At 40.3% G+C, this 23,601-nt stretch overlaps 1 protein-coding gene and 1 non-coding gene across 2 annotated transcripts; both read right to left on the bottom strand.

The window, feature by feature from the left end:
* Nucleotides 1-389: 389 nt before the first annotated feature.
* wdr75 (WD repeat domain 75) lies at nucleotides 390-22,573 on the bottom strand. Its single transcript, XM_061842422.1, has 21 exons — nucleotides 22,428-22,573; nucleotides 21,343-21,472; nucleotides 18,944-19,009; nucleotides 18,322-18,412; nucleotides 16,165-16,289; nucleotides 14,662-14,732; nucleotides 13,983-14,099; nucleotides 13,783-13,871; nucleotides 13,517-13,675; nucleotides 12,729-12,788; nucleotides 12,241-12,356; nucleotides 11,984-12,159; nucleotides 11,541-11,704; nucleotides 10,657-10,837; nucleotides 8,267-8,361; nucleotides 8,075-8,170; nucleotides 6,644-6,813; nucleotides 6,491-6,550; nucleotides 2,105-2,251; nucleotides 1,934-2,025; nucleotides 390-701 (listed from the first exon to the last, which is right to left on the bottom strand). The coding sequence occupies exons 1-21, from the start codon at nucleotides 22,511-22,513 to the stop codon at nucleotides 476-478; spliced, it is 2,517 nt and encodes an 838-aa protein (XP_061698406.1). The 5' UTR covers nucleotides 22,514-22,573; the 3' UTR covers nucleotides 390-475.
* On the bottom strand, nucleotides 20,389-20,461 carry trnat-ggu (transfer RNA threonine (anticodon GGU)). The gene has a single exon. It is a non-coding gene; the product is annotated as a tRNA-Thr (tRNA).
* Nucleotides 22,574-23,601: the final 1,028 nt, after the last annotated feature.

Raw genomic sequence — 23,601 nt, forward strand, 5'->3', positions numbered from 1 at the left:
TTATCTACCGGCACTTGTCTGGAGACATTGAACCTTTGCAATACCAAGAAGTAGGCTATATGTGCTTTGTAATGTCATATCATATCATATCACACACACACACTTTTGGTCTGCCCTATTACAACAGACTAAGTCTAATTCAATGCCGTTCACCAGGATATGTGAATTTGCTTTTAAACTGCGTCGATTTTGTGTCCTCCCTTTACCAAATGAAACATCTCCCTCCTGGAGAAACTGTTCGAGGAGTTGCAGCTTTTGTTAATGCACTGTGTACCTAAAACTGACTTGACTGGCCCCTTTTTTGGATATTCTGCAGTACATTAATTGCTGCCCAAAAGATTTCCGGTGTGATTGTGTGTTGGAAAGTAGAGGGGGGTTAATTCAGTCAGTGAGACGAAGTGATAAATGCATTTATTGTAAAACAGACCAATAAAAATGACAACTTGTGAATTTTAATGTATGTTTCTTTGTTTTCTTAGCGCTCCAGGATGCCTCTCATCCAGCCCCGCTTCAGTTTTTTCACCCGCCTTAATTCTCTGGCCTGCTCTCGTGTCATTGCGGGTGTCGCGGACTCGGCTGCCTCATTTTCTTCCACCGACAGCGTCTTGGGTTTCACAATACCAGTGTCCATTTCCTCCTCGTCGGAGGAATCCTCTTCCACTTTATCGCTTTCCATTTCATCCTTGCTGTCTTTTGGTTTACTAAAGGGCATGAAAACAATGAAAAGGGCTTCAGCGTGACAAACATTTTTCATCATTAACATGCATTTTCTCATGCAATGTGACCCATTTGAGAAAGATTGCACAAATCGTTTTATCTTCTTGCGCAATTTCACGAGGGCCACCAAAGACAACAACCACTTTCTTAGCCTTCAATCAACACCTTCAAGTGTTTTAATAAATGTTAGTTTAAAAATGTGTGGAAAGGTTAACTTATTTTTCAAAGATTTTTTTTTTTAAATTACTGTATGATTTCTTAATCACAGACTTTTTTATTATGAGAAATGGGTATGGATCCTAACCAGATTCTTTCATACTAGGGCTCATTTCACCATGTATCATCACTCCTCTCCCGAGATAGTCTGTTTTGATATTCAGGTATTTTGAAAATTTTAACGACAATGCAATTAATCAGTTATATGTTAGACTACAAATAATTACAAGCAAGTGCTAACAAGTTAGTAAAATAACAATGATTTTGTCATCCATTGCAGATTTGACCAAAGTACTAGTGAGCTAACATTAATACCTACAGTATGCTAGCTATGCATTAGACAATTGGTGCATATTGAACTCAAGCGCTGACATAGATTAATATGCTTTAATAATATGATTCAAAATTTTCAGCAAAGTTTTTGGTGTGATTCACGTAAATTATAATAGTTATTTGACGTAGACAACAGCCCGGAAGAGGCTGGTTGGGATCAGTCCTTGAAACTGGACGCGTGTGGTACAACCCCGTTGACTACAGCGAATGAAGTTGACAGATGAAGGGCTCGTCTTCAATGGACTAACCACAGTCTTGCATCTTATTTTTCAGGATTTCAGAGCCATAAAAAAAACAATGATATAACCATGATCGTTTTGTGCCAAATAGATCTTTAAAAAATGATATCGTGACAGGCCTACTCACTGGTAAGAGCTAAGAACAACTTACTAGTTAACTAGTGGTAAAGTTATAGTCACAAGTAATTACAAGTTACTCAATAGTGCTAACATGTATTAGCTAAGGCTATCATATAATAACAGTTAGTAGTACCATTCAATATATTGCACTCTCCTACATTTTTTTTACTCCCCCCCCCCCCATTCACTCGAGCAGCAGCATACCTTCAGCATGACTGCAACGAAAAAACTTGTTTCACAACAAAACAAAAAAACGTCAAAATTCCACTGCACTAGTAAACTATTGAACTGGAAGTGAGTGAACTGACCTGGAGTCAGTGACTGAGATGAGCAGTGACTGTACAAACATGGAGCAGAGAAAAGTGGCTGCAGGGAGGACGTGGGCGGGGGTCTGTAGAAGCTGTCCAAAAATAGAAAAATAATACTATAACATAACATTCTTATTATCCTTATCCATAATTCTTCATTAAAACGCAAACCTCCTTGACAGCAGCAGAGGTCTGGGGAAGCTGCAATCTCTCTGCTGTGTTGGAATGGTCTGGATGCTTAACATCGCTTCCCCCTCGTTGGTGCTTGCCCAGCAAAAGGTGGAACGGCGTCATGGCAATGGTGTCATCAATGGCAAGCTAGGAAACGGTAGAATGTGCATCATCAATACATCAATCCAAGAGAGGGGAAAGCGGATTTTTCCATCATCCTATCTGCAACTGACTGACAGCATTTCACTTCATTTTTTGGTTACAGTAAAATGGTGACAAAAATCCATCTAGGCACCATTTTACTGGAAAATGTAAAAATATTTTATGAAACAATGGTGGAAAATATTTCATTGCTCTATATTAACTAAATGAAAAACAATCCATTTTCAAAACAATTCATTTTTTCACACAGCTTATCCTCAATAGGGTTGAGGGTGTACTTCGAGGCTGTGCCAGCTATATCCGGATGAAAGGCAGGGTACACCCTGAAGCAGTCACCAGCCAATTGCAGAAAAACAATGCATTTGATTAAAATTATCCAGTCAATATTGAGTGCAAATTTTTTGTCAGTATTAGAAAATGTATTAGGTAAAAGAATAAAAATATCCACTCATCCAGTGTTTATTTTTTTAAGTGGGCCAATTTAATCAGGGTCATGTCCAATTAAAAAAAAAAAAATCCATTTTCATTTTTCTTATTCTCACTAATTAAATAAAATTATAATCAATAGAATATTACTACATTGTAAAGACTAATAGTGGATGGAGAGAGAGAGAGAGAGAGAGAGAGCGCGCGAGAGAGAGAGAGAGAGCGCTTAGTGCTTGTCTTTCAATTCCTGAAACATGAAAAAAATTCTAGCTTCTTAAAATGATTCAGTTTGACCTGGAACATAACAGAGGGTTAATTATAGGACACAAATTTATTTACATTCATCATTAAAACTAAAATTGTAGTAAAATGGATGAAACAAGCTCCTTTTTGTCCATTTTTGCCATTTGAATATATATATATATATATATATATATATATATATATATATATAAAAATGCAGCCCTATGGGGGCACAAATCAGTGCAATCTGTAGGCCGGTCCCAAGCCCGGATAAATGCAGAGGGTTGCGTCAGGAAGGGCATCCGGCGTAAAAACTGTGCCAAATAAATATGAGCGTTCATCTAAAGAATCCCATACCGGATCGGTCGTGGCCCGGGTTAACAACGCCCGCCCCCGGCACTGCTAATCTGCAGGGCGTCGGTGGAAATTCAGCTACTGTGGGTCGAAGACAAAGAAGAGGAGGAAACCGGATCCAGCGTCAGAAGAAAAAGAGGAATGCACAGAGCCTACAACTGAGTGTAGGGACTTTGAATGTTGGGACTATGACAGGAAAAGCTCAGGAGTTGGTTGACATGATGATTAGGAGAAAGGTTGATATTCTGTGCATCCAAGAGAGCAGGTGGAAAGGTAGTAAGGCTAGAAGTTTGGGAGCAGGTTTAAATTATTCTACCACGGAGTAGATGGGAAGAGAAATGGAGTAGGGGTTATTTTAAAGGAAGAGCTGGCTAAGAATGTCTTGGAGGTGAAAAGAGTATCAGATCGAGTGATGAGACTAAAATTTGAAATTGAGGGTGTTATGTATAATGTGGTTAGCGGCTATGCACCACAGGTAGGATGTAACCTAGAGTTGAAAGAGAAATTCTGGAAGGAACTAGATGAAGTAGTTCTGAGCATCCCAGACAGCGAGAGAGTTGTGATTGGTGCAGATTGTAATGGACATATTGGTAAAGGAAACAGGGGCGATGAAGGAGTGATGGGTAAGTACGGCATCCAGGAAAGGAACTTTGAAGGGCAGATGGTGGTGGACTTTGCAAAAAGGATGGAGATGGCTGTAGTGAACACTTATTTCCAGAAGAGGGAGGAACATATAGTGACCTACAAGAGCGGAGGTAGAACCACGCAGGTAGATTATATTTTGTGCAGACGATGTAATCTGAAGGAGGTTACTGACTGTAAAGTAGTGGTAGGGGAGAGTGTAGCTCGACAGCATAGGATGGTAGTATGTAGGATGATTCTGGTGGTGGGTAGGAAGATTAAGAAGACAAAGCTAGAGCAGAGAACCATGTGGTGGAAGCTGAGAAAGGAAGAATGTTGTGCGGCCTTCCGGAAAGAGGTGAGACAGGCTCTCGATGGACAACCGAAGCTCCCGGAAGACTGGACGACGACAGCCAAGGTGATCAGAGAGACAGGCAGGAGAGTACTTGGTGTGTCATCTGGTAGGAAAGGGGAGAAGGAGACTTGGTGGTGGAACCCCATAATACAGGGAGTCATACAAGGAAAGAGATTAGCGAAGAAGAAGTGGGATACTGAGAGGGCTGAGCAGAGGCGAAAGGAGTACATCGAGATGCGACGTAGGGCAAAGGTAGAGGTGGCAAAGGCTAAACAAGAGGCATATGAAGACATGTACACCAGGTTGGACACGAAAGAAGGAGAAAAGGATCTCTACAGGTTGGCCAGACAGAGGGATAGAGATGGGAAGGATGTGCAGAAGGTTAGGGTGATTAAGGATAGAGATGGAAATGTGTTGACTGGTGCCGGTAGTGTGCTAAATAGATGGAAAGAATACTTTGAGAAGTTGATGAATGAAGAAAATGAGAGAGAAGGAAGAGTTGAAGAGGCAAGAGTGAAGGACCAGGAAGTGGAAATGATTACTAAGGGGGAAGTCAGAAAGGCACTACAAAGGATGAAAACTGGGAAGGCAGTTGGTCCTGATGACATACCGGTAGAGGTATGGAAGCAATTTGGAGAGATGGCTGTGGAGTTTTTGACCAACTTATTCAACAGAATACTAGCGGGCGAAAAGATGCCTGAAGAATGGAGGAAACGTGTTCTAGTTCCCATTTTTAAAAACAAAGGGGATGTTCAGAGCTGTGGGAACTATAGAGGAATAAAGTTGATGAGCCACACAATGAAGTTATGGGAAAGAGTAGTGGAGGCTAGACTCAGGACATAAGTAAGTATCCGCGAGCAACAGTATGGTTTCATGCCTAGAAAGAGTACCACAGATGCATTATTTGCCTTGAGGATGCTCGTGGAAAAGTACAGAGAAGGTCAGAAGGAGCTACATTGTGTCTTTGTGAATCTAGAGAAAGCCTATGACAGAGTACCAAGAGAGGAACTGTGGTATTGCATGCTTAAGTCTGGTGTGGCAGAGAAGTATGTTAAAATAGTACAGGACATGGATGATGGCAGCAGAACAATGGTGAGATGTGCCTTAGGTGTGACAGAGGAATTTAAGGTGGAGGTGGGACTGCATCAGGGATCAGCTCTGAGCCCCTTCCTGTTTGCAGTGGTAATGGATAGGCTGACAGATGAGGTTAGACTGGAATCCCCTTGGACCATGATGTTCGCAGATGATATTGTGATATGCAGTGAAAGCAGGGAGCATGCAGAGGAACAATTAGAAACATGGAGACATGCACTGGAAAGGAGAGGAATGAAGATTAGCCGAAGTAAAACAGAATATATGTGCGTGAATGAGAAAAGTGGAGGGGGAAGAGTGAGGCTACAGGGAGAAGAGATAGCGAGGGTGGAAGACTTCAAATACTTGGGGTCAACAATACAGAGCAATGGAGAGTGTGGTCAGGAAGTGAAGAAACGGCTCCAAGCAGGTTGGAACAGCTGGCGAAAGGTGTCTGGTGTGTTATGTGACAGAAGAGTGTCTGCTAGGATGAAGGGCAAAGTTTACAAAACAGTGGTGAGGCCGGCCATGATGTACGGATTAGAGACGTTGGCACTGAAGAAACAACAGGAAGCAGAACTGGAGGTGGCAGAAATGAAGATGTTGAGGTTCTCGCTCGGAGTGACCAGGTTGGATAGGATTAGAAATGAGCTCATTAGAGGGACAGCCAAAGCTGGATGTTTTGGAGACAAGATTCGAGAAAGCAGACTTCGATGGTTTGGACATGTTCAGAGGCGAGAGTGAGTATATTGGTAGAAGGATGCTGAGGATGGAGCTCCCAGGCAAAAGAGCGAGAGGAAGACCAAAAAGAAGGTTTATGGATGTGGTGAGGGAAGACATGAGGGCAGTTGGGGTTAGAGAGGAAGATGCAGGAGATAGGCTAAAATGGCAAAAGATGACACGCTGTGGCGACCCCTAACGGGACAAGCCGAAAGGAAAAGAAGATATATGGCATATTAATTATGTGAATGTGACACAATAAAACATGCAGCGGCAGTTCACATTGACCCATGAACATTTCTGTTACAAATAAAAGTAAGAGGTGAGTTCATGCACTGCTTTACTGTCATAAAGTACAGTAAAATGTAACACGGGCCAAAAGAACAGATGTTTACAATAGTTACTCTCAAGATCATAAAACTGATATACCGCACCTGTTTATTTGAAGCCATCAGTCGATTTTCCTCCGCCTTGGTGATAAATGTCATAAGATCCTGCATAGGAAAAGTCTGTGTCATGCTATATGAACTAAAGCCACACACACACACACACAATCCAAGACGTTTAAATTTGTGTTCCCTCCCTACCATGTGCTGGCTATGGAAGTACAGCTGGGATCGGTTGAGCCACTGGCAGCTCTCGTTGGAACTTTCGTGCATGGCATCCCTCGGGGAGAAGACGGCGCGGTTCACCTTTCCAGAACACACGGCCTTCTGGCAAAACAGAGGCCGCGGCTCGCAGGGCTTAAACACAAACACTGGGCAGAAGAAGGAAATCACCACATTTATATGATTGGCAACAATCCACTTAAAACAATGTCACAAAAATTAACAAAGAGGGCAGTTTCTACCAGAACCCAAACCTCGAAATTTTTCACCATTTAAACCCTGTTGCCATGTTACAGGTTGAATTGACCCAAGTCTAAAACACTATGAGTATTGAAATCAAAAGCAGAAACATATCAAAGCTAACACGTCCGTTTGTGACTAGAAATAATTAGCAGCGAAAATCGCATTACATATTAAAAAGGGTGTATGAGTGAGGGTGGGGGGGGGCCTTCTATATATCTAGCCTATTACAAAGTTTACAAATGTAGATTTTTTACAGCTGTTGTATTTGAGACCCCATTTGAATCCTTCTATGTTGCTGGCAGAATTGAACAATTATCAGAGATGCTAACCAAATAAAATTCACTTCATGTAACAATTAATGTAAGTTTTCACATTTTTTTGAAAATTTGGCCAAGAACATTCCCACAGAAAAGTTGGAACAGTATCACAAAGAAGAATTGGTTACACTGTTCGATTACACAACCTACTCTTTACTCTAAAACCATACTCCTAAATTAATTATGGATTCAATATCTAGTGATTTATTGCAACAACCTTGTAATGGTGGATGTAACTGCAGCCTGAATCAAGTGATGGTGATATGTGCCATTATCAAAAATCTATGTCTATTAGCCGTTACCAATTCTGTTTTCAACTGACAGCAAGTCTATTAAATCAGATTTCTAAGAGTCAAAGCTAAAACTCCACACTTCATTTTGCAAACAAATAATCGTGGTTGATTGGATTGTATTTTGTGTAATGTGCTTGTGCAAATGTCTTTTGTTGCATGCTGTCTTTGTATTTCCTGTATCCGCTTTTGCTGCAGAAACAATGCAAAATTCCATATTTTGAGACTGATAAAGACTAACTTATAAATATATATATATATATTTTACCACCATTATTTCTTTATTTTTACAGGTGACATATACAGGAACACCAATTCATTTGCCACTTAGATGGCTTCTTGTGCATTTTCTCTGCAGACACATACCAGTATTTGTTTTTTGAGACTTGTTTGTGATTAAAGATTATAAAAACAAAGTTGACTTTCTGGTGATTTAACAGGGAGGTACCTGATCACATTAATCCATGAATACTGTAAGTATTCAGTATTAATTCAGGATTAAGTATAGTAAGTGTACCAAAGGTGCAAATCGAAAAGGAGAGCAGAGCATAAAATCTTACAGTCAGTAGATCCATCTTGACTGCAGAACGCCGCCATGTTCTCAGAAAGCGGGTCAGAGAGCAGCAAGCTGACATCCATCGAGGTACGCCACTCCACTACCGCAGAGAGGACAGGAGAAAGACCATGCAAACAACATTAGACACATACAGTCAACCTTATACCGTAAACTTTTTAACTTAATACAGCTTTACGGGAGCACGTGAGGAGATTCCAGCAGCAGAGCAGGTTCTTCTCCGTTGTACCAACCAAGAATTTGGAGCAGCTTAGTTGGCCAAAACAAAGATTCCTGTTTATAAAAAAAAAAAGTTCCTTTAGTTTTCTTTTTGTTTTTTCAACCGTGAGTCAAGATTCCAGAGCCAGCCCCCATGCATATTTTACCGGATTAGCGCACCCCCCACCCTCGTGAAGACTTCCAATTAAAACACACAGACAGGGTTTGAACACCCATAAAAACAACCTTATGCCATGCATATAATTTCAAATAAAGTAGCTCAGGGAAATTGGAGGCTTAAAACTAAAACGCCTCAAATTCTGGCTGCACGCATTGATTAGCAGGTCTAACGAGCATTTTACTTCTCTTCCGATCAAAGTCAGCATTGGCTTGATGATCAGATGAGTTTAAAATATAGTCCTGAATGCTTATCCTGCAGTATACGATGCATTAATAGTGACTTTTACTGCTTGACATTGGGGCTCTTCTCTATAGACCTGCAGTCTTCATTCTGCCCCCCAAATAGTGACTTTTCATCTCAAGTACAACACACACTAGTGGTTGAATGATTTAGGATTCCCGTATTCAATATGTGGGAGTTTCGCAATGAGTCCGGAAATGGTTCTTTGAGGGCAAGCAATTCAGTCGGCTCAACACATCCATAGGCAGGTGGTGGTTATACAAGACGGAGCTTCTGGCAGCTGTCATAACAACTGAAAAGTATTTTTTTTCCCCCACTTCTCTTCAAGAAAAAAGTCCCCGTCAACTCCTAAACTACACGGTACATTCATATTTCAGGTTATGGGATTTTTTTCATTTTTTGGCAAACAGCAATGATGTTTCAGTTTTAATTTGATTGTTCATTTTATACTTTTTTCAAAAATATCAGAAACAAAAAAAAATCAATCACAACAAAGACCCTTTATGTCATTGTTAGCTCCACTGCTCATCATTTCAGTCAACAGTGCAATGGTGTTTTTAACCTCAACAATACCGATTCAATGAAGATCATTCTTTTATTCTTCTTATCTTAAGGTTCAGAACTTGGAGACTTCTTTTTAAGTACATTTTTTATGGGTCCATATGACTGATAACAGAGGATTAAAGAAGGATGATGTTCAAAAAACATTGTACAGAAATGAGGAACAACACCCGTGTGTGTACTCAGTGAACTGAGGGGACATCTGACTGCATTCTTGAGTGTTGAACAACAATGCAAAGAATCAAGCCCATTGCTATGTTGTAACGGCAGACAGAAGTGGAGATTTTTCAGGAGTTAGTAATTCCTCTTGCAATAATGACAGAACCAAAAAAAATGCTCTCTTTATTTTCTTTTGATTGGATTATTGGTCATGTTTAAGTTTTGGCAAGAAGTGCTCCAAAGTCTCTCTGGTTCATCCAGAATGCTGCTTGGGTGCTGGCTCGTCATATTTCCTATATGATGCTCACCTTATGGGCTCCCTTTACAATTTAGACTAGAGGACTCTGTGGTCATTGGACAAGCACATTTCTACAATTGTCCCTACTTTTTGGTTTGGGTTTGCAGGGTTAAAGTATAATTGTGGGTGCACGCAGCTCCAAATGCAAAAATGGGAGCTACACTTGATCTCGTAAACAGACACATACAGTGTGAATGTTTTTCTTTGGGTTTAGAGACAGGGTTAAATCAAGAACTTGGACATCTTTGTTCAAAAAGAAACGGAAACTCTAAACATTTTGTTGGATAAATAGGAAAAAGAGAACATTTTTACAGCCCAGCCAAGTAATGTCCCGGAGGCTCCTCTGGTTTCCATGACACCACTACCAGCGACGCAACAATGTAGGGTACAATTCCAAAATGAAACTGCAAGGAACAAACCAGGCAAACCTTTTCCAACCTTCACCTTAATTAAAGGGGACATGTTATAAAGGATTACTTTTTAATTATTCTATCGTGAACCAGTAATTCAGATGAGACTGAAATAATTTACCAGGCTAGTGCTAACATTGGTGGTTGTGTGTAAACATGCCATTCTGTTCAACAGCGTTGAACACTTAGGACAGCGATTAATAATGCACCAACAGCATGCATCTAACATGTACGCAATGATGAACCCATGTTACACAAGTGTATTCAGAAGTTAAATTATTCGTCACAAATGAATCACCTTCAGGAGGCTCATCAAAAATATTAGCGAGCATCTTAGCTGAAATAAGGTAGTACAAGTTGAAGTGACAGTACATACCCACAAACTAACTACTAGCTTATTAGTTAACTAACTAATACATTTACCTCATTCAAATAGATAAGGCGACAGACGAATTATTTTTTTTTTTTAAATAGTCAGAGTCAGCTATTGTCTATGTCACAAAACACACAAGGAATCTGACCTGACTTCACCCGGTGGCTGTGACAGTGTTGTTCGGAGCTCCCAAGTGGCCAGGCTCCACACAGTCACCACCTCCTGGAAGCCGACGGCGAGCAGGGAGCCGTCGGCTGAGAAGCAGCAGCACCGAGGCGTTAGGCTGTGATAAGAGCCCACGAATTCGCACGCCCATGCGGTACCCTCGTCTGTTCCGGTCAGTCACATCCCAAGAAAAGGAAAAAGAATTTAAAATGTACATGGATCACAGACATATATTGAAGAATTGAGTTAAGAAGGATAATTTAACAGTTTTTGTAATGTAAAATATATGATAAATTCTTCAATCACCTAGCCACACTTTATGTTTGGGCATTAACCTTCTTGTTTTGTGTCAGGTGAAATTGACGCATTCGCCAATTAAAAAAAAAAAAAAAAAAATCTAATCACCAGCTCCAGTGAGCATGTTTTTACAAAAATGCTAGTTCAGTTAAGAATGAAAATGAGAATGCCAAACAATGCTGGTGTCAATCTGACTTAGGAATACTGTCCTTCCTGTGAACCAAAGGTAACAGGAAATTGAAGGTTACTTCACTTTTCAATCATTAATAATAGATTTAATCCTTGACTAGTGTTTAAAGTAGCAGCAAAGAGGTGGGATACATGCTAAAACAAAATTGCATGAAAAACATCTAATGCAGATGTTTTTCATTTTTCTTTTTTTTTTTGATATTGTGGTGTACAATTTTTGCTAATGTGTACATACACATGGCGAAACTGCTACATCCACATATTGAGAAGCTTTCATTGGCTTCACGGGTAGCGATTAAAAAAAAAAAAAAAGTGTTAAATAAGCCTTGGAAACGCTGACTCCCTCACCAGACGCTGAGTATTTTGGAATGGGCACCTCACCTTCTGAGTGGGTTGGGGGTGGCATCTCCTGCCAAGCTTTGAAGTGTCCATCGTTGCTGACAGAAATCAGTGTCGCGGTGTGGTGGTCCGTGGCGGCGGGACTGAAGCACATTGCCGTAATCTGAGCCTCGTGGGGGTCTGAGACGGTTGTGTCCAGAACAAAGCTGCAGATGATGAAGGGATAGCTTGAAATTTGTGCTTCACCTTTCAACCCTTTCTATGCATCCATCCAGTTTCTTAGCTGCTTATCCTCACAAGGGTCATGGTCAGTGTTTTCCATTTCTGACACTTTTGGATAATCAACTATGTCGCTGAGTCACAATGAGAAACTAATGTAATAGAAGTGGTACTACACCATCCAAATAAAAAATGTCTTAAACATAAGTTTTAAACAGGGAAGATTTGAACCACAGTACAGCTGGAACTATCCTGCTGTTCTCTACCTTTGCGTTTGATCGTCAAATGTCCACAATTTCATATTAAGCTCCAACTCTGCCCCTTGCCGGTTTCTTTCTTCAACTGTTGCCAGCCACTTTCCAGACACATCAAAAGCGGCCATCACCACCTCAAACTGCTGCAATCCCGATTCATGGATGTACTCCTGCTGCAAAATATCCAACTACGGGAAGGAAATGCATGAAAATCCAAATTAGGGGTCTGAGGGTGACCGAGTGATGGATCAATTGTTAAGAATACTTACATTGAAAAGCAGCTTATCTCTTTGAAGGGAGTAAAACTGCAAGTGGCCTGGCTTCCCATTCAGTACTAGGGCTTTGCTTCGAGGGTCCACCATCAAGTCTGTGGCGATCCTTTCTCCTACACATGTTCACAAACAATGTGTGATATTTAGGGTTGTTAGGTTTTTTTTTTTTGTTTTGGGGGGTAGCAAACTTCTATTTCCTGCTTTCTTTTATTGATGTTGCTTGATAGGGTTTATTGATTCTTTTGGAATCAGGCTGAATTGCCAAGATCATATGGTTACACCACTACTGGACGTGATGTGTAGCATCAAAGTTTATTGATTTGCCATTAAAAGGGGGATCCAACAGACCACTGGAAGCTAAGGAGAATTGATCTCAATGGGGAATGTTTTATTTAGTCAACTTGATGGTATCATTGCTGTTTGCATTAACAAAGCTATGCTGCTAATCCTGTAAAAAATGACCTTCTCTGGAGTTGGTTACTCACCTTTGACGAGGCCCTGAATGATAGCAGACACTTTTACACAGCTCTCGACAATTGTGATTTCTGGAAGAAGAGAAGAACAACTGTTCATTTATAGTAAATTTATAGGTGACCCGTTAACCATCAAAAAATAAAAAAAATAAACCAAAATACCTTTACCAACTATTCAGTTAAGGTTGCACGATATGGGTAATACTTTATCACGATAATATCTATATTGAAATATATTTTTTCCTCTTAAAAGTTACATGAAATGAATGGCAATTTTTGCAGTTTTCTCCACGTTTTATATCTTCCATCCATTTTTTGAGCTGCTTATCCTCACCAGTGTCGTGGGAGTGCCAGAGTCATTGTCAGTGCGCAGGAGGCAGGGTACACGCTGAACTGGTTGCCAGCCAATCACAGGGCACATGGAGAAAGACAAGGGGCGCACTCACAATCACACCTCGGGGCAATTTAGAGTCTCCAATGAATGCATGTTTTTGTAACGTGCAAGGAAACCGGAGTGCCTGGAGAAAACCCATGCAGGCACGGGGAGAACATTCAAACTCCACACAGGCAGGGCTGGGATTTGAACCCCGGTGGTGCATTGAGATATAAACTTGACTTTTTCAAAGAAAAAGCACTCCGATTTTTTTTTTTATCCCCAAATAATTTACCATTGAAATGGATTATCCTTTCCAACATTTAATATGCTTGAATAAAAAACAAGTTTAACGAGAAAAGCCAAAAGAAATTACCAGTATTATTTTTAACATTTAAAGAAAAATGTTCTTTTTCAAATTTCTTACTGTTATCTGTATGTGAGATGCAGAACAGCGAACCATCAGGTGAGACACTGATGTGTGTGATTGCGGCACCAAGACGGGGAAGAAAGTCTCGCTGTTGTTCCTGATTGTATTTCCACTGTACGAGGACAGACTCCACACCTCCGCTCAGCAGGCTGGTACCTTGTTATAGATACACAAGAAATGAAACAAGAAATGATAAACAACAGCCCTAAAACATACTGCCAAATTATTCTGGTAGAAAGAATAAAGCAGTCATGCTCTGTAACCTTCTGGGGTGAAGCAAAGCGAGCTGACAGCGTTGTGGTGCCAATGTAGTGTAGAGTATGTGTATTCCTTCATGTGATTGAACTTTCTCCTTGAGGATAAACACAAAGGGGGGAAAAAAAAACCCAAAAAAACAAAAGAAGGTTTATGGAATTAATCCACCAATATAAACATATCATTGGTTTAATTGTACACGACTCACCACAAGCGAATCTTTCCATCCTCGTGCCCAGTTGCTATGACGTCATCTTTTGGGTGACAGGCGACGCACATGAACATGTTCCCGCCTCCCTTCTTGTTGTCTTGTTTCAGGGAAAAGCTTTTGACAATCCAGGAGACAGTCAGACAGTGGGCGGACAAAGGTCCAAGGTCATGTAGATACAGTTTATAATAGTGGAACCTCGACAAAACAGACCACGATGTAAAAGATATAGGATAAAACAGACTGTCGGGACTGCCCAATGCATCTAAAAATAGTTTCCATTTATCACCTAAACTCCAGTTGACCAATTCTGTAACAATTGGCCACAATTCTTAACTAGTTCTGGGGTGGAATGCAGTTTAGAGAATGGGACTGACATATTTTCGGGTCACAAAGCAACAATATGAGACGTGCCTACGTGCCAGCCATGTTGAATGCGCCACATTGACGTGGTCGCCATGCAATGGTGGTTGTATTTATTGTCTATTAGGGGGTGTGGAGAGAGAGAGAAAGAGAGAGGGAGCGAGAGAGAGGGGGGCATGGTGGCAGTGTCAACTCTGAGGAAGACAAAAAAAAAAGTTCTTCAATGTAATGGACAATTGGCTATATCAGCAGAGCCCCCTACCCATATTAGTTTGTTCCGTCAAGGTTCCACTGTACCCTTATTTTTGCAGCTCACCTGAATGACTTCTGTTTCTTGAAGAAATACACTCCCAAATGCAAACCCTGAACTGAAGCAGTGTACTCCCCCTGCGAGGATGAAAGGTTTTGGATAGTGGATCATAATTTTTATGTTCAGTAAGACCAAACTGGAATAATAGTTTTGTAACAATGCAATGTCTTATACTAGGCAAGCAAAACACTAAATGCAAATGCAGAAATTTTATTCTTCTGTCATATTATACATCATACTGACTCATTTGACAATATAATTCTCCAAATAATAAACCAATTTAAAACACTGAAAATAACTTGAGAAGAACCCTATTCTCTGGCGAGTGAGATTACGTTGCCTCAGGAATGAAAGTTTGGATTTTCATTTTTTTTAATACAAGAACGAGTTAAATAGTTATGTTACAAACAATTGAGTATGCCTGTTTTCTTAAAAACTGATATATTGTTGTGGTGCAGAAGAAAGTGGTCAGCTAGCGACTCATTCCACTCATTACTAAGTCACCTGATCATTTTATATTGCATTAATCATGGCTCTATGGCCTTTCAAAAAGATTTTGGGAAGAAGATGTAACCATAGTTGTTTGTTTTTATGAAGTACGAAAGGCTTTTTGTCTCGCCGAAGGTCGAGGTGACTGCAGACTGTGATGCAGCACATCAAGTTAAATCGCATCGTAGATAAAATATTGTTCACAGTGGCTCAAGGTGCTCAAATTTATGTAATAACCACCTCCACGTTTGAAGCTAAGGTTGGTGAGGTTCTGGAGCCATTTTCATCGGAGACCAGACTAAACTGTTTGCATAGATTACAACAGGGCTCAGCAACCTTTTTGAGGCTGAGGGCTACTTCGTGAGCGCCGATCGTACGAAGGGCTGCGTGATCTGTTTGCGGAAAATTTCAGACTCAGTTCATTACACGTACATAAAATAGTTTTGTTTTAATTCATTGTAGTAAATGACATTACAGGTATTATAAAATTTGAATTCACAGAAGCAAGTCAGATTCAGAATTTAAAGCACAAACAACAGTAATAATTTGTGGCCTATGGTATTTTTAGAACAGACCTCTCAGCCCCTTTATATGGTTCTCGCAGGCTACCATTCGCCCGTGGGGACCACGTTGGTGACCCCTGTATTACAACTTGCTAAAAACTCAAGCTCCTGGTAAGTGGCGCACACTTGCTCTGTCTATTGTTGTGTTGTTGCGACGATGTGCTGGTGCATATACACAGTGTTGTGTACATGTGCTAACTCAACAAAAAAATTGCATACGATGCATTCATGGGCACTTGCTTTTTTTTGTAGAACACAGGCTCAGGAAATATATGTGACAGTGTGAGCAGAGGATCACTTGGATTATACAATACTGCTACCTCAAAATAGGTTAATTTCAGAGAGACATATAGCATGTATTTAGGTCTACTATAAATCTTGTATCTCGGGGCATTCTAATGAAAGCATGCCACAGAAATGAGCAATTCAAGATGTCTGACAGTAGTGGCATACACACCCCTCTACCAAAGGCGATGGACTCTGGACTGGCCCTGACATCCGAGAGAACGGTTGAAAGTTCTACGTTCTCCACTAACTGTTCTCCAGTCTGAGGCAGATGCAGTGCCACAAGCCGGAACTGATCTACATACATATACACACACACACACACAAACATACGTACATATACAGTATATATATTGACCCTTTCCAAAAAAATTAGAATACCATCCATCCATTATCTGAGCTGCTTATCCTCACAAGGGTTGGGAGAGTGCTGGAGCCTCTCCCAGCTATCTTCGAGCAGGGCATACAAAAATACGCACACACACTTGTGACCTTTTACCTAATTTCTCCCCTTTAAGGTGCACTCTGTCTTACCAACGCGCCTCTAGTACACCCTAGTGGTACTTCGTGGTAATCATGAATGACCCTGAAGCAAAATGAACTGTCAATTTATATGCTCAACGAACGCTACTCAGATTAGGTGGTTAGTTTAGGTTAGGTTACGCACAGTATCTGAAACTCTGCATGTACTGGCAAACTTGTACCTCATCGGACTAAGAAATCAGTTTACAAACGCATTTATCTGATAAATGTTGCTTAGATACATCAACCATGCTTTCCCCTCACACAGTGCAGACTTTGCTGCATGCATTTTATATATATTTCATATAGTAATTTTACATATTGTATTTTAGAATACAGTGCCATTTGTCTTTATTAAAAATGTACCAAATCATTGTGGTGTTTTTTTTTTTTCAAGAGCTGAAACAGATTGATATTTCCGTTCATTTCAATGGCGAAAAATTATATGCGATACGAGCTATTTACGATCATGGTCACTGAGCTTGGTAACTTATTGAACATGCAACGTCGTAACTTAAAGCACAACTGTATCAAAGTTGCAAAAAGGGCTGGGTATGGATTCATGCTAATTAGTCAAACTGATCTCAGGAGAATTTTTTTACTTTACTAGGGGTGTTAACAGAGTTGTGTTGTCATGTTTTTTTTTTTAAGTCATGTTCAGGATCCCTTTTAAAACGTACACAGTACTTTTCCACACTATAAGACGGATCAAAAAGCCTTTAATTGTCTCAAAAGCCGATGACGCGCCTTATATATGGATCGATATTGAGCCTTTAGTGCAAATCCATCTAATCCATGGAGAACGTAACCCCAGTCTTTACTGTAGAGTAGGGAGCGCAACCGGTTACAAATAACCGGTTTTCGTTTTTTTTTTAAAACCGAAACCGTAATCGGACTTTCGAAATCGGTTAAAATTTCCAATCATTTCTTCCGGTTCCAGTACTCCACATTGTGCTACTTTTTCAACATCATTTCCACTTTTCGCTGCTAGAGTAAAGTTGGACTCAAAAGAACATTCGGTTAAATCAAAGAAACATCAAACATGGCATCGAGGAAACGCTCGATATACTTTCATGCCCTTTCTGAAAGTCCGAAAGAAGAATGTTTACATTAAAACATTTTTACAAAAAAAAAAAAAAAAAAAGAGAACAGAAATGTAACTTACACAAGCTCGTTGTTGAAAGCCACATTCAACAAGCTTGTTTGTCAATATTGTATACAAATTACCCCATTACCGCGGAGTAAATTACCGATTGATGGTGTAGCGCCGGAGAAAAGGAGTCGGAGGCGGAGTGTCGGACACAGGAACAAAACTTGTTTTATTGGCAGACATCAAAACACTACTCTCATAACGGGGGAACTCTGTGAACTTGTCGCTCTGGAAGAGCAACAACAAAAACAGTCTGTGCAGAACCCCGCACCCCAACTGGAGGTCCCGCGGGTGAATTATGTAAAGACCACAATGGTACCGGTTTTAAAACCGGTTAATCGTTTTTTTTTTGCTACAGCTGTTCGGTTAAAACCGGTTATGAAAGTAAGCGTTTTTTTGCGATCCCTACTGTAGAGTCTTTTCTATGTGCTTTATAATGCGGTGCGCCTTATATATGAAAAAAGTTTTAAAATAGGCCATTCATTGAAGGTGAACCTTATAGTGCGGAAAATACGGTACATGCTTCCAAAAATTGGTGAATGACAAGTCCTGGCACTCCCGCGACCCTTGTGAGGATTGGCAACTCACATGATGGATGGAACTGCTGCTACACTTGTGTTCAAACGTGACTTTCTACGGATATAAAGACTTGCTTACCGCTTGGTTGGAACGCAGTGACGAGAAAGACGACTCCCTCGTGATTTGCTGAGGCATAGATGGCATGAATTGGATATCCAACAACATAAGACTGGAATGGATACAAATCAGTCAAGATTCAGCAAAACAGCTCGTGAGTCTGTGATTTTGCTTGTGATCTTCTTTAAAAAAAAATTTCAGATGTTTTTTTTTTTTTCATATTCTAATGAATGAACAGTCCCTGGCACCTTTGTTAAAGGCAAATATTTGAAACGATCATCAAGATTTGATGCCATGACCATATTAAATGGAATTGACGAGGCAATTAGTATCACCCATCTGTCAGGAATACCTAATATTTTCAAACTTTCCACAAAGCACTACTGAGGGAATTCTTCCCAAATGCCCACTTTAAAGCAAGAAGCCATGTATTCTGTTTACTTATGATTTACTGTGGACATATCTGCCAACTTTAATGCCCACCAGTGAAATTGGTTTTTGGGGCTAATTTTGTGATTCAACGGAATTTTAACCATAAATCAACTTCCTAGTTCAACAACGGGTTCAACAATGGGTCCTTCTGAGATTTGTCAGAATGTGTTTATAAAATAAATGACACGAAACAAACAAAAAGAAAAATCACCTTAATGAGGATGCCATCTGCAAAGTCCCAAAGCCTGACAGTGCTATCTGTAGAACAAGAATAGGCCTGCAACAAAAAAAACAACCCTCTTGAAAAATGTATTCCATATTGTCGGGCTGAGAGTAATTTTTTTTTTTCTAAATCAATCTAATCAAAAATCGTATTTTTACAACTTAACCCTTCATTCAAAAACTGGCTATTATTTACGCCTGACAGGGCAGAAATTAAATTACTTATTATTCTGTTACTGATTTGCTCTGTAATGTGTCAGAAAATAGGTAAAGTTCTTATATTTTAAAGTACTTAAAAGCAGATGTTTGCAAATCGCTTATTTTTATCAAACACAATGAATAATCATTCTGCTTTGATGAAAGATTACAGAAATCTGAGAATAATTACGGCTGAGGGCTATAAATGATTGATAGATTATTACGGCTTGGACTCACCCTCTGAATCTCCATTTGCTCTTCGTATCGACAGTAATGAATAAACAAATCGGCCTTGTTACCCTTTGTGCTATTCCAAAATTAACAAAATAGTCCATCTAGAATGTTTCATCTGATGCATTTAAGCGTCTGCTTTCTTTCTGAAAAATTTCTAATTTTAAAGTTTAAAATGACTTATCTTAATCAGGACCCTGTACCGTACTTTGGCCAAAGTCAGAAGCTCAAAAAGCCTTAGTGCTCTGGAACAAATTGCTGTCTTTCCAAATAGCTACTCGTTGGCTAGCTGGCTGGCTGTGGTCATCTTTACTGCCGTGATGGATAAACTGTCTAAAATTCAATTTGCCGCCGTCATGAGCCCACTGGGCGCCTTTTGTTTATGGCGCTGCCATGAATATCCATGCTGCTACTCTGAACCAGGCTAAGGAAACCAAGCTACAGTGTAAACTTTTAAACTACAGTGTAAACTTTTAAACTAAAGTTTTTAAAACCATCCTTGCAATCTTGTTGAAGCTAAAATGCATACATGCACAGAAGTGATGCACACTAAGATAAAATGGAAGTGGGCGGAATATAAGATTGAACATTAATTTTTAATTAAAAATGTGCATTAGCCTCCTTCAACCATTGCTCGTGAGAGGTAAATATTAAATATTCAGGCATGTGATTTGACTGAATGAAAAAAGACTGAAAAATAGCCGAGTCTGCAAGCATGATCAAAGAATGATCAAAGGATGCTCATCAATTTTTAACGTGCAAGTTTTATAAATTGTATTATGAATGCAATATATCTCGTACATCTATAAATAAATGCTATCCTGTTTTCAAAATGTACACAATATGATTGTTCATTATTTAGGTGCATACCTTTGTTGTTGTTTTCCTTTCGGCTTGTCCCTTTCGGGGTCGCCACAGCGTATCATTTCAGATGAACGCATATATATGTTTGGCACAATTTTTACGCCGGATGCCCTTCCTGACGCAACCCTTCTCAGGGAGTGGAGGCCCCAGTGGGATACGAACCCACAACCCCTGGTTTACCAAACCAGTGCTCTAACCACTGAGCTATGGGGCCTCGATTTAGGTGCATACCTTTACCCCCCAAAATTACAAATTCAACCAAGTAAACAACTAAATTGAATTCAGATTTGCATCATGGCATGCAAGCATGCTTTCATACTGCGTGTATTGTATGCATTCAAAAACGTTTTAATTTCTTTAGTAAATGATTGATACGCATAAATTTGACAACAATTATTCACGTCATGTGTCGTTATCAGTAAATAATAGACATTTTCAACAAGTAATTGCTTATGAACTCTCACCTCGTTATTGTGGTGGTCGATCGATTTTGCGAATGAAGTCGCTTAGAGTGGCAAGTTCCTTCTTTCCAACTGTATCGACGATTTCTCGTTCCAGCTAATCTCATCGGAACTTATTTTTGACATATCTATCAACTTCTTTCACTCGAGAGGTGTCTTTCCTCTTGAGCACTGCCATCGGATTCACTTAAAAATGGCCCCATGATCTGCTTCTATACAACAGGCATTTTCATTGTTTCATAGGAACACATTCGACCTATCAACAGGCGTGTAACTAATCTTCCACCTCGCTTGCAAAAGTCGGACTGGAATATGAACGAGTGTTGATTCCAACACGGGGTAATGGTCGGAATATTGCAGAAAAAGGAGAAAAAAAATATATATATATATATATATATATATATATATATATATATATATATATATATATATATATATTTTTTTTTTTTTTTTTTTTTTGAATCAATCCAATTTAAAAAGACAGAATTCCGCCTACAAACGGAAAAATCACGTCTGAATATTGATTCAAACATGTTACAGAGACAAGAATGATATCAAAAATAAACTGGATTGCCCCAGAAACATGAATTGTGTCATAATGACTCCTGAATAAATATGTCAAAGATGAAAGTACCTGCAAATGGTTGGAAGGGTTGAGCACCACACCAGTCACCAGGTTGGTGTGTCCCAGAAGCTCGTGAGTGCACTCCTCAGTGGTCGTGCTGTACACCTTCACACACTCACCAGCAGAGCACAAAAGGAACCTGCAGTCACACCAAACACAAGAGCTTATAAAGGGAAACATGTTGGGGGAAATTGCTTGTGTATAAATAGTTTGTTCTGAGGAGTGCCTTGCCCATCCATAAGGGAAGTAAGTAAATAACGTTTGTGTTTTCTCACTGTTACAAACCATTTGGCTGAATCAACGAAGACGAAAGAAACACTTTTACACAATGGCCGAAGCACTACCACCTCAGAGAACTATAGGTAAGAAGAGCTGCAGACTAGGGTTCGGAATCAGGTATCAAGTGGTGAGTGACATTCGGTATACTGGGTGGATGTTGTGGCAGTTGGCGGCACGGTGGATCAGCTGATAAAGCCTTGGCCTCACAGTTCTGAGGTCCCGAGGTCACTCCCGGACCCGCCTGTGGGGAGTTTGCGTGTTCTCCCCGTGCCTGTGTGGGGTTTCTCTGGATACTCCGGTTTCCTCCCACATCCCAAAAACATGCAACATAAATTTGACACTCCAAATTGCCCATAGGTGTGATTGTGAGTGCGGCTGTTTGTCTCCATGTGCCCTTCGATTGGCTGGCAACCAATTCTGGGTGTACCCCGCCTCCTGCCCAGTGAAGGTTGGGATAGGCTCCAGTACTCCCCGCGACCCTCGTGAGGATAAGCAGCATAGAAAGTGGATGGATGGATGGATATTGTGGCATTCCCTTCAACCGCTATTGGCGGCGTATATAAATCGCCATCATACCTCGATTTTTGATTTGCAGCAAACAAAAATTAACGAAGCGGCAGCTGCTAACTGACATAAACGAAATTGTTGCATTCGCACTGCAAGCCTAGGTAAAACTAACAGTTAAGTTACAGTCAATTGTTGCGCTAATTTGTCCAGAACAGGCATTCGGATCAAAGTTTTATAACTTGACAACCACAACAGTATCTTGCATAAGCATACAGATCGGAGTCGAACGTGGAGAAACATTCGCTTACTTGGAATCGTTGGTCACAACAGGGGCCCGAAAGTTGATTTTACTGCCACCGCAATGAACCACGCGGATATCTGCGTGTTCCACCATCTTTTCACGATGGGTTCAACTTTGACCCCACGAGCGTTGACCTGAAAATGTGAAATAGCGCCACCGATAGCACTGGAGGCCTTCGCGCAAAAATTAAAAAACTGCTTGAAACGAAAAAGTACTGTACAGTACTCACATTGCTTGTGTAAAATTAGTAGATACTGTAGGGATTAAATACTAATTCGATTCATTTACTTAGATAGACCCAAACAACGAAAAACGGAGAGTCTCTGAAATGTACACAGTACAAAATTTAAAACGCATTTACCGACAATTATATACAATCCCCACAATAATTTAGCAAAAAACAAAAATACTACAAATTGTTTCCTCTTGAAGAATGCTTGAGACAAGAAAAAAAATCTTACTACTGTTGGCAGAGTAACAAGAGAGAAACTGTGGTACTGCACGTGGAGGTCTGGTGTGGCGTAGGAATATGTTAGAATAGTACAGGACATGTATGAGGGCAACAGAACAGTGCTGAGGTGTGCTGTAGGCATAACAGAAGAATTTAAGGTGAAGGTGGGATTGCATCAGGGATTAGCTCTGAGCCCCATCCTGTTCGCTGTGGTAATGGATAGGCTGACAAATGAGGTTAGACTGGAATCCCCTTGGACCATGATGTTTGCAGATGATATTGTGATATGCAGTGAAAGCAGGGAGCAGGCGGAGGAACAATTAGAAAGATGGAGGCATGCACTGTAAAGGAGAGGAATGAAGATTAGCCGAAGTAAAACAGAATATATGTGCGTGAATGAGAAAAGGTGGAGGGGGAAGAGTGAGGCTACAGAGAGAAGAGATAGTCAACAATCCAGAGCAATGGTGAGTTTAGTAAGGAAGTGAAGAAACAGGTCCAAGCAGGTTGGAACAGCTGCCGGAAGGTGTCTCGGGTGTTATATGACAGAAGATTCTCTGCTAGGATGAAGGGCAAAGTTTATAAAACAGTGGTGAGGCCGGCCATGATGTACGGATTAGAGATGGTGCCACTGAAAACAGGAAGCAGTACTGGAGGTGGCAAAAATGAAGATGTTGAGGTTCTCCCTCGGACTGAGCAGGTTGGATCAGATTAGAAATGAGGTCATTAGAGG

Source organism: Syngnathoides biaculeatus, chromosome 14 (assembly GCF_019802595.1).
Source record: "Syngnathoides biaculeatus isolate LvHL_M chromosome 14, ASM1980259v1, whole genome shotgun sequence".
Taxonomy (NCBI): Eukaryota; Metazoa; Chordata; class Actinopteri; order Syngnathiformes; family Syngnathidae; genus Syngnathoides; species Syngnathoides biaculeatus.